This window comes from Macaca fascicularis, chromosome 7 (genome assembly GCF_037993035.2).
Source record: "Macaca fascicularis isolate 582-1 chromosome 7, T2T-MFA8v1.1".
Lineage (NCBI taxonomy): Eukaryota > Metazoa > Chordata > Mammalia > Primates > Cercopithecidae > Macaca > Macaca fascicularis.
The window spans coordinates 87,554,239-87,566,466 of NC_088381.1; the positions used below are offsets into that span (position 1 = coordinate 87,554,239).

At 37.3% G+C, this 12,228-nt stretch overlaps 2 protein-coding genes across 2 annotated transcripts; one reads left to right on the plus strand and one right to left on the minus strand.

Moving 5' to 3' along the window:
* Positions 1–376: 376 nt before the first annotated feature.
* Positions 377–1,321, minus strand: LOC107126384 (olfactory receptor 4K2). The gene has a single exon (XM_015453307.3). The coding sequence runs from the start codon at positions 1,319–1,321 to the stop codon at positions 377–379; it is 945 nt and encodes a 314-aa protein (XP_015308793.3).
* A 9,039-nt stretch (positions 1,322–10,360) lies between these two features.
* On the plus strand, positions 10,361–11,337 carry LOC102134609 (olfactory receptor 4K3). Its single transcript, XM_005560659.3, has one exon. The coding sequence runs from the start codon at positions 10,390–10,392 to the stop codon at positions 11,335–11,337; it is 948 nt and encodes a 315-aa protein (XP_005560716.3). The 5' UTR covers positions 10,361–10,389.
* The last annotated feature ends 891 nt before the right edge of the window (positions 11,338–12,228 follow it).

Genomic DNA, 12,228 nt, shown 5'->3' on the forward strand with positions numbered 1-12,228 from the left:
TTAGGAGCATCTCACTGAGTGACTCAGTTGCTAACTGTGTGTAATTGTCATGATCTCCTAGTTCTGCTTTAATCTGTATTTCTTCTCCTCATTCCTTGGTCTTCTTTTCCAGTTAATTGATTATTGATATTGAATATCCTAACTGGAACTATCACTCCTGACATTCTTATAGTCTTTGTTTCTAGAATAAATTGTTTTCATTAACTTGCTTTTCTGAAATTCCAAATGTGTTTTGAACACATTCACAATCATGAGAATAGTTTCAAAATGCACTGAACTTGAGCCCTCACAAATTCTTGGCAATTACAATTTGATAAGAACCCTCTAGAACGAAGAGCCTAACACAGCATTGTGACTAATGTTCTGTGTCAGAAAACTATGATGGCATTGCCTTATTAAAATTTAGAAACCTATTTTTCAGTTTCCTCATGGCTATCTTTACTTCTTGATTCCTCAAAGTATAAATTATTGGGTTCAGAATAGGAGTAAAGATGGTATAAAACACAGACAGGATCTTGTCTGTGAGAAAGCTGCTTAGTGGCCACATGTAGATGAAGATGCATGGCCCAAAGAACAAGGAGACAACGATGAAATGAGCTTTACAAGTAGAGAGGGCCTTAGATGATCCTCGGGAAGAATGATGCTTCACAGTAATCAGGACAATAACATATGAATGAAATAAAACAATAAAGCAGGACAACGCAATTATGCCACTTGTTGAGATCATAAAGAGGCCCAGAACATAAGTATCCACACAAGCCAATTGGAACACCACAGGAAGGTCACAGAAAAAGCTGTCTACCTCATTGGGACCACAGAATGGTAACGTGAGGGCAAATATGACCTGACTCATTGAATGCATGATTCCCACAATCCAGGAAGCCACCACGAGAGCAACACACACCTGGGGACTAATGATTGAAGCATAGTGCAGGGGCTTGCATATTGCAATATACCTATCGAAGGACATGGCCATGAGTAAGATGATCTCGGTGCCAGTGAAAAGGTGGAGAAAGAATATCTGGGTAAGGCAGCCATCGAAAGAGATGGTTTTGCGACCTGTTAGGTAATCTGTAATCATCTTCGGGGTGGCAAAAGAAGCAAGAGACATATCAATGATTGAAAGGTTGGTAAGCAGGAAATACATAGGGGAGTGTAGGTGAGGGTCCACTATAACTGTGATGACTATGAGGCTGTTACCCACCATTGTTGCCACATAAAACAATGAAAACACCATAAAGAAAAACATCTGTAGTTCCCAGGAATTACAGAGCCCCAGCAAAACAAATTCAAACATGGTAGACTTATTGGCCACATCCATTGCCTTGATTCATAGGTAGAAGCCTGTAACAAAAAGAGAGAGAGAGAGAGAAAAGTCAGATTCAATGGAAGCAAAAGATTCATTTCCAATAATCTACTTTCAGAAATTTTATCTTCCCTAAAAACCTTGACTATTCTATCCATCCTTCTCATTTGGTATATTGTTTTGAATGGAAATTATGGAATATTAGAGCTTATAGCAAAATATTCCTTAATTCATAGGAATTGAAAAGAACACTTTCTTTTCTGATACTAAATGGCAATCCAACCAAGATAATATCATTCTGAACAGACCTCCTACCTATTTGTCTATCTATTCATCTATGTAATCCTAACGATAACAGTAAGCATTTACTTTATGCTGATAATGTGTGAAATACACATACACATATATGTTTAGTCATTTGGAATTTGTCCATAAAGATATCCTTACTGACAAAAACATAATAATTATATCACACATAAGGGCTCCTAAGCACATTATAGTGAAGTTTCAACTGACAGTTGTAGAGCTTTTGTAAATTTCCAGATATTAACTATTAAAGTATTCCCAGATAAAGTTTCCTATTTGAAACTCAAAAGAAATACATTGAAAGTTAGTTTTGCTGATATTCATCCGAGAAAGAAGACTAATTCATTACAATACAGTCATATAGACAAAGGAAAGGCATTAACTTCTTCTGGTCCTTTCTTTTTAATTAAAATATGAATGTGTTCCTTACAAATATTTATAATTCTATTATTTAAAAGTTTATATCCTAAAGGATATATAACAACATTTTCATGGGAAAGTACTCAAAGATCAATTTCTTTCATTTCACCTCTGTATGAATTCTTCTTCTGTAAATGTCAACATACATAAACTGTTGTATTGATCCAAGCTTCACGGAATAGGGATTAGGAAATGGGAATGGGAAGGGCAAACGTTTAAAATATTTCAGCAGAACTCATTTTTAAGACACTTTTTCTTACCGGATCTATAGCAGAGCCAGGGCTTTAGATTACTCAGTGTTAAGTAGGCTTCTGATAGAGCATAGAAGGCAATTTTAAATCTAAATAAATGACCTAGTTGAATCATTAGTTGTGTACCAGCTGTGGATAAAATGGATGTTGTAGGGACTCGGGAATTGAACAAGAAATCATCTTGCAATGGGATTTATTAAACAACAAAGATGGCATTATCGAGTTCACGAAGGAAAGACATTTCAAGAATCTTGTGGGAATTTACAATGATTGTTTTCACCTGGACCTGAGAGATTCAGGGACTAGACGTTGGGAAAGTCCTAATTTCAAAAAGCAACAGGAAATATCAATTCAACTAATTCTGATAAGGACTCTTGGTTCTCTAATGCTATATTAGAAGCAATGGAGAACAAAATCTAAACATTTGCCTCTGCTTCAAGTAATTTAGAGTTATTTGGCAATATTAAGCACCTATAAATAAAACAATTGGTGAAAAATACCACCAAATAGACCTAGTGTTCAGTCAATTCTCAGAGACCATGGATGAACTAGATCTTAGTTAAAAAACAACAACAAAAAACAAACAAACAAACAAAACTGGTAATGTGCAGAATCAATCAAGCAAGTGTTCTTGCAGGAGACATGTCATGAACTTGACTTAGAATGAAAACTAAAATATTGATTGACAGAAGAAAATAAATGCATGTGGAGGGAAAACAGTGCAACTTATTTGCCATGAAACAGGAGATTTAGTTAACAGTTTAGAAGAATATGAATACCTTTCTAAAAATTTAACTTGATATAAAAGATAAGGGGTCATTTTTCTTTTTAATATCATGGGCAGAATTATAATTATTTGAAAGCAGTATTGTGTAAGGATTTACTTAGTTTGGAGAAGGGAGAAATTTAATACAGATCATTAAATGAAATGGATATAAGGAGATAATTTTGACTAAGTTACCAGCAATGTGAATGTGATTGTAACTAATTAAATGAGACGTCCAAGTAACTGTCATTATGAATATTTTTATTTATTGGATACTAATAATGTGATTATTCTCCTGTGCAGTCTATGTAGTAGAATAAATTTTTTTTTTTTTTTGAGACAGAGTTTCACTCTTGTCACTCAGCCTGGAGTGCAATGGCGCAATCTTGGCTCACTGCAACCTCCACCACCCGGTTCAGGTGACTCTCATGTCTCAGCCTCCAGAGTAGCTGAGATTACAGGCATGTGCCACCATGCCCTGCTAATTATATTTTCAGTAGAGGCGGGGTTTCACCGTGTTGGCCAGATTGGTTTTGAACTCCTGACCTCAAGTAATCAGCCCGCCTCCACCTCACAAAGTGCTGGGATGAACAGGTGTGAGCCACCGCGCCTGGCCGACTGAATTTTAGAAAATCAAAATTGGTTACCTTTTTGTATATGGCTCATCCCTTCAGGAACCTTCACATGCTATGGAAGGAGTGTAACCCTCCCTTTATTTACCAGAACCTTGGATATGTGACTTACTTTGTGCAATGTAATGCGACTAGAAGTATCATATGCCACACATGAGCAGAAGTTTTAAAAGTCAGTGTGTGACTCCAGCACTGTTAATATATTTTAATTTTTAACTCATCAGGGTCCTAGGATAAATAGAAGAAATACAAAGAAATATTGAGAGACAGACACACATGTGTACACACACACACACACACACACACACACGGGAGGAATACAGAATGATGAAGTATTATATGTAAACATAGAGCACTAGCCAGACCCCAGCCATTTTATACACTCCAGGTGAGGCACAAGATATGTCAGGAAAGCCATTCTGGAAGTTCCAGTACCAGCTGAGCTCCCAGGTACATAATGCAAGTGCATGAGTCTTTCCTATAGACCAGAGAGTGGCACGTTACATCTTTCTATTGTCAAAGTGGTTAAGCTGAGAACTACATTTCCCAGAATTCTTTTCTCCACGTCTTTCTGTATTGGAGTTGTCTAAAAATAAATTCGTTTGGAATTTGAAAACAGCCTAAAGCACCAGCCATGACTCTCTGATCTTTGTGGCTATACAGATGCAGAGGTGCCAACAGCTTCTAGCTTGTTTTGCTCTCAGCGACTTCACTCTATGTCCACCTTTTTCCCAACTTCTGAATTTGAGGATCAACAGTAGCCTCAGGCTGCCTGCCTGCAGATCCTCAGAAGTAACAACTTCACAAAAATTTTTCTATCAGCAAAATTTTCTAAATTTTGCTCCTTTCATGACCTCTACTTCGTTGGCTAGATGGGCTTGGTTTCTTGATTGACTGGCTATTGCTGCCTCTAATTCTGCAGCTCCCTGTTTCACGTCTTTGCTTTCCTAAGTCCTTCCACATTGTTTAAGGTCTAATTCCTATGGTAAATGCCTTATCCCACAATGCATGGTAGCTCTGCTTTCTAAGTTGAACTCTATTTCTTAACCTAAGTCAAAACTAACAAAGTAGATAAAATCAGAGATGTTTTGATTTTATCCCTGACATTTCAACACGTCAATTCTATTGTCCCCTATCATATCCCTCTCCTTAGAGGTAAATTTATATAGATATATAGATATATACATATACCTACTTAAATATATATGTATATATTTAATATATTTAAATATTCCTCCATGGAATTTTATTATTTTATATTCCTTCTGGCATTACCTCACTGTAGCATCATCTAGAGCAGAGTGTTCAATCTGCTAGAATTTTGCCGCCTGATAGAAATGTTTACCATATGTTTAATTAGATCCATTTGTCAATTTTGGCTTTTGTTGCCATTGCTTTTGGTGTTTTAGACATGAAGTCCTTGCCCATGCCTATGTCCTGAATGGCATTACCTAGGTTTTCTTCTAGGGTTTTTATGGTTTTAGGTCTAACATTTAAGTCTCTAATCCATCTTGAACTAATTTTCGTATAAGGAGTAAGGAAAGGATCCAGTTTCAGCTTTCTACTTATGGCTAGCCAATTTTCCCAGGACCATTTATTAAATAGGGAATCCTTTCCCCATTTCTTGTTTTTCTCAGGTTTGTCAAAGATCAGATGGCTGTAGATGTGTGGTGTTATTTCTGAGGACTCTGTTCTCTTCCATTGGTCTATATCTCTGTTTTGGTACCAGTACCATGCTGTTTTGGTTACTGTAGCCTTGTAGTATAGTTTGAAGTCAGGTAGCGTGATGCCTCTAGCTGTGTTCTTTTGACTTAGGATTGTCTTGGCAATGCGGGCTCTTTTTTGGTTCCATATGAACTTTAAAGCAGTTTTTTTCCAATTCTGTGAAGAAATTCAGTGGTAGCTTGATGGATGGCATTGAATCTATAAATTACCTTGGGCAGTATGGCCATTTTCACGATATTGATTCTTCCTATCCATGAGCATGGTATGTTCTTCCATTTGTTTGTGTCCTCTTTGATTTCACTGAGCAGTGGTTTGTAGTTCTCCTTGAAGAGGTCCTTTACATCCCTTGTAAGTTGGATTCCTAAGTATTTTATTCTCTTTGAAGCAATTGTGAATGGAAGTTCATTCATGATTTGGCTCTCTGTTTGTCTGTTACTGGTATATAAGAATGCTTGTGATTTTTGCATATTAATTTTGTATCCTGAGACTTTGCTGAAGTTGCTTATCAGCTTAAGGAGATTTTGGGCTGAGACAATGGGGTTTTCTAAAGAAACTACCATCAGAGTGAACAGGCAACCTACAGAATGGGAGAACATTTTTGCAATCTACTCATCAGACAAAGGGCTAATATCCAGAACCTACAAAGAACTCAAACAAATTTATAAGAAAAAAACAAACAACCCCATCAAAAAGTGGGCAAAGGATATGAACAGACATTTCTCAAAAGAAGACATTCATACAGCCAACAGACACATGAAAGAATGCTCATCATCACTCACCATCAGAGAAATGCAAATCAAAACCACAATGAGATACCATCTCACACCAGTTAGAATGGCGATCATTAAAAAGTCAGGAAACAACAGGTGCTGGAGAGGATGTGGAGAAATAGGAACACGTTTACACTGTTGGTGGGATTGTAAACTAGTTCAACCATTATGGAAAACAGTATGGCGATTCCTCAAGGATCTAGAGCTAGAAGTACCATATGACCCAGCCATCCCATTACTGGGTATATACCCAAAGGATTATAAATCATACTGCTATAAAGACACATGCACACATATGTTTATTGCGGCACTATTCACAATAGCAAAGACTTGGAATCAACCCAAATGTCCATCAATGACAGACTGGATTAAGAAAATGTGGCACATATACACCATGGAATACTATGCAGCCATCAAAAAGGATGAGTTTGTGTCCTTTGTAGGGACATGGATGCAGCTGGAAATCATCATTCTCAGCAAACTATCACAAGAACAGAAAACCAAACACCACATGTTCTCACTCATAGGTGGGAACTGAACAATGAGATCACTTGGACTCGGGAAGGGGAACATCACACACCGGGGCCTATCATGGGGATGGGGGAGGGGGGAGGGATTGCACTGGGAGTTATACCTGATGTAAACAACGAGTTGATGGGTGCCGACGAGTTCATGAGTGCAGCACACCAACATGGCACAAGTATACATACGTAACAAACCTGCACGTTATGCACATGTACCCTAGAACTTAAAGTATAATAATAATAAAAAAATAATAATAAATTCAAAAAAGAAAAAAAAAGAAATGTTTACCATATGATAGTTGATAAGTGGTATCTCAATGAATTTCAACATGTGTTCATATAAAAAGAGTTTGAGCATCTTTTATACAGATAACAGCTATTTGTACTTTTTTCCCATTTTATGCAGGGTTCTTGGTCTTTTTAATTCTCTAATTTAGTAGTTTTTTATGTGTTGATATACCAATGCTTTGTTTTTTATCTCTCAGTGCAAATGAGGAAATTGAGATTTATGATAATGTGGTGATGTACTCAGTATAATATAATAAAGTATTTTACTGTGATGTAAACTCAGGCCTCCAAATCTGAGATTCAATGTTCTTTTTATTATACTAGAGGCATATAATGCAGTTTCATCAAGCTATTTCTTTTCACCTTATGAATACAAGCTCTGTGAAATGTAAATATTCAAAACTATTTTGTTAATAGAGAAATATTTAAGTATGGATGGCATTTAAATTTTATTTTTATTCTGATTTTTAAGAGATATTAAAATTTTGATGATTACTTGACATTCTTTACATAGTTAGAATTTATAAACCAGAATTTTTTCACTTTTCAATTTTTTCTTCCATTACTCCATAATGACTCAAGTGAATAGTACAAATTTGAAATTCTTGAACATTCATTTTATTATTTTCTGTATCAGTTTTTTTCCAGATGGGGAGACAGAGGCCTTATACTCATTTATTAATGGAGGAACTGAGAGAGAATGTAGCAGGACCAGCCACAGACAAAACCTCTCAGACACCAAGTTGTAGAAGGAAGGGCTTTATTCAGCTGGGAGCATCGGCAAACTACTGCCTTAAAGTTCGAGCTCCCCAAGTGCACAGTTTCTGGTCCTTTTAAGGGCTCACGACACTAAAGATTTCACATGAAAGGGTAGTGATTGATTTGAGCAAGCAAGTGGTACAGGACAGGGGCTGCATGCACCAGTGGTCAGAGAGAAACAGAACAGGGCAGGGAGTTTCACAGTGTTCTTCTATACAATGTCTGGAATCTATGAATAACATCAGTTTCTAAGTTATGAGTTGATTTTTAACTATTGGGTTTAGGCCAGGCAGGCCCACGCCTGGTTTTGGGCCTGGCGCCGGGCTACCTGTCTTTGGTTTTACTTCTTTGTTTTTTCTTAAAACAGGTACTGAGTATAAAACAATATAAAACAATATGAGAGGGTCTCTCTCTTTCCTCAATAACACTTGTAGCCTCATAAGTCAAATAATAGATACTATTTGTCTTGTCTTTGCCGTGGTCCAAGATACACGTTATTCTTTATATTTTCCCAGCCAATCACATCCATAACCTGTACATTAAACATTTACCAGCAATCATGCATTCTGTAATTCACCTTTAAATATGGCCAAACGAACTTGAAAGTTTTAATAACTCCCACTGCAACTTGAACATTTGTATATTCCCCAAGCAGCAGCTGGTCTTTTTCTTGCCATGTAATTCACAAAATTATTTCGTATCAATACAGCTGTCATAAATACAAAGGTCTCAAGGACTGTGAGCCTCTTTTCCCCAGAAATTAGGCAAGGGATTCACCTAACTTCACTGTGAAGCAGTTGTCCCTGCTTTCAGGAGTTGGTTGAGTATTACATTACGTGTGTGGAAAGGATCTTAAAATTATCTAGATCAACGCCCCGATTTTACATATGAAGACTTGGAAGCATCGGTTGACTCAGTAAATTACTCGATCCCACACTCGAAGGACAAGATTTCAATTCCCATTTTCTGACTCTCAGGTCACTGTTATTTGTGGTACACCAATTTAAATGAGAGCTGTGCTAGAGACATCTGTTTGAATATCAGGTAGGTGAGTGAGAAAGAAATTTAAAAGTTTCTGGGATGGGTAAAGCTAGAAGAACAATGTGAAGGTTTTTTTGTTTATTTGTTTTCCAAAGGCCACAACATTTTTAATAGAAAGCCAAAGAACAGTAGGTAGTTGAATGAGTAAATTGGATTTGGTCTTAGAACAATTTGTTTAGACTATACAGTTACAACAGAGGTTTGAGAAGAAAAGAAAAACAAATGCTTGGATTAGTAGAAAGATGAAAAGGTTTTGTCATGAATTTTGAGTACACATCAACTCAATTGGCTTTCAGTGCATTTTGTAAATCTCAGATCTCAGTGTGAGAGAGATTTCCTTAATCAGGCAAGTTACAACTTTTGAGGTATGTTATATTGCATAACTTCTAAATTCATTACTATCTTCTGTCTGATGTAAATTTGTCTCAACATTTGCACCATGTAAACTCTGGAAACAAGAAGAGTTTATTTTTGTTTCAAACAGCTTCTGTGAAATCGATAATTTCCAGCATTTAAAAAATGTCTGGCTTCTGGTAGCATGGTATTTAACAGTCTTTCTATTTAAAATATACTTAGAAATGTATGAGTACTTCAGGCTTTAACCAGAACATTTTTTTAGCCTCTAAAAAAATGTATGGCATTGGTGACATACATCAAGTGTCATTCATAATAGCTGTATAACTGAAATAAAGAAGTAATAAATAGAGGCGATTTCACTTTTTTTTTTTTTTTGGAGGCGGAGTCTCACTCTGTCACCAGGCTGGAGTGCAGTGGCATGATCTTGGCTCACTGCAACCCCTGCCTCCCGGGTTCAAGCGATTCTCCTGCCTCAGCCTCCTGAGTATCTGGGATTACAGGCGCCAGCCACCATGCCCGGCTAATTTTTGTATTTTTAGTAGAGACAGGGTTTCACCACGTTGGTCAGACTTGTCTGGAACAACTGACCTCGTGATCTGCGCGCCTCAGCCTGCCAAAGCCCTGGGATTACAGGTGTGAGCCACTGCACCCGGACATTTCACTTTTATTCTAGACAATCTCCATTAGAAAATTGAAACAGATGATGTTTCTCTGTAGCCATTTTCCTTCCCTCACGTTTGATTCCTGTTTCCTAGCCACTGCAAGAGACCAGTGCCCACACCCTTCCCACCATTGTGTTCCCACTAATAGTAAGCTTTGATCCTCAAATATTCCTCGTCAGTCTTTCACCCTTCATGAGGTTTGAAAAAGGTCTTCACTCCCTTTTCTTACAAAAATCTGCTGTCAGCAAGCTGTGAAATTTAAAAAGTATTTCACAACTGAGGAGTAAATATTTGAAACCGTTAATTTTTATTTCTTTTATGAATATTTGTATTTTACTTGTAAAACAAATTGCTAAGTCATAAAAAATAATATTTAACTGAATCACTTGAAATATCTGGAAAAGCTACTGGGAAAAATATGTGGTCACTGTGAGTCCAGAAAAGAGACAATAGGGAACTATCCGATGGTGGGCTGCCACTAAATTAGTCTACACAAAAATCCCACTTTGAGTCTGATTGCTGTATTTTTTCCTAGTTCTCCTCCCAACTGGAAATGCTAGAGTCCTTCAAAAATCAGAGCAAATGGCCTGGAGTAATCAGTCTGTGGTAACCGAATTCATACTACGGGGTCTGTCCAGTTCTTTAGAACTCCAGATTTTCTACTTCCTGTTTTTCTCCGTAGTCTTTGCAGCCACTGTGCTGGGGAACCTTCTTATTGTGGTCACCATTGCATCAGAGCCACACCTTCATTCTCCCATGTACTTTCTGCTGGGCAATCTCTCCTTCATTGACATGTCCCTGGCCTCATTTGCCACCCCCAAAATGATTGCAGACTTCCTCAGTGAACACAAAGGCATCTCTTTTGAAGGCTGCATGACCCAGATATTCTTCCTACATCTCTTAGGAGGTGCTGAGATTGTACTGCTGATCTCCATGGCCTTTGATAGGTATGTGGCTATCTGTAAGCCTCTACGTTACCTATCTATCATGAGCCGGAGAATGTGTGTTGGGCTTGTGATACTTTCCTGGATCGTCGGCATCTTCCATGCTCTGAGTCAGTTAGCATTTACAGTGAATCTGCCCTTCTGTGGACCCAATGAAGTAGACAGTTTCTTTTGTGACCTCCCTTTGGTGATTAAACTCGCTTGTGTTGACACATATATTCTGGGGGTGTTCATGATCTCAACCAGTGGCATGATTGCCCTGCTGTGCTTCATCCTCTTGGTGATCTCCTACACTATCATCTTGGTCACTGTTCGGCAGTATTCCTCTGGTGGATCCTCCAAAGCGCTCTCCACTTGCAGTGCCCACTTTACTGTTGTGACCCTTTTCTTTGGTCCATGCATTTTCATCTACGTGTGGCCTTTCACAAATTTCCCGATAGACAAAGTACTCTCAGTGTTTTATACCATATTCACTCCCCTCTTGAATCCAGTGATCTATACCCTTAGGAATAAAGATGTCAAGTATTCCATGAGGAAACTAAGCAGCCATATCTTTAAATCTAGGAAGACCGATCATACTCCTTAATTTTCCTCAGAGGAAAGTTAAATACTTTTTCAGCATTTATCTCCCTCATTTAATTGGTCAACATATTGATGCTATCGCAAGAAATCGATTAGTTCATGGTAGAACTGTTTCTGTAATCAACCTCAGCTGTCATGAAGTTCTGGTCATATTAATTGTTTCTTACACAACATAACATTTACTAACGAGCATTACAAAATGTATACTTAACGTTTTAGTGTGAAAGGACCCACAATGTCGAATTTTTCTTTCAGATCTATTTGAATATAATTTCCTTTCAGACTTTCACACGTTTTAAGAAAGAGGAGATTTCCTCTCCATCTCTAGCAATAGTCTCTAAGAAAAAAGACAAGTATAAAAGCACCAGCACCTAGTATAGTACCCTATACACTAAAGTAGCAGTAGAATGTTTATTGCTGATGAGATGCTAATGCATGTGGGGTTTTTGTAGCTCAAAATTCAGAAGGCAATAGAGGGTTTTTAGTAAGTAAAAATATTTGCCATTTAATACGTTTGTAACCCATTGTGGATAAGAATAGGAATGTATCTTACTTTTCTTTAGTCCCTACGTTCCCTAGAGTGGACTTCATAGTTTTAAAACAGTATAGGAAACTCCATGCAAATTCTCATAGTCATATCTGTATCTCTATCTATCATATCTATCTATCTATCTAAAAGATTGAAAGGAACCTAGAGTACTGTGCAACAAATCTCATCCACAGCCCTGTTCTACAAAAGATAAAATTAAGACCCAATGATACACTAGGTTTTTCAAAATCATGCTAATTAGGGACAAAATCTACATCATTCACCTACAAATACAGATATTTGTTTATTTCCTAAGCAGTAACAAATTGTTTTGGTATCATGATGTTTACTGTACCATTTTTTAAT

What these genes read in the sequence shown, in the direction of transcription:
- LOC107126384 (XM_015453307.3), bottom strand. Translation starts at nt 1,321, where the DNA reads ATGGATGTGGCCAATAAGTCTACCATGTTTGAATTTGTTTTGCTGGGG.
- LOC102134609 (XM_005560659.3), top strand. Translation starts at nt 10,390, where the DNA reads ATGGCCTGGAGTAATCAGTCTGTGGTAACCGAATTCATACTACGGGGT.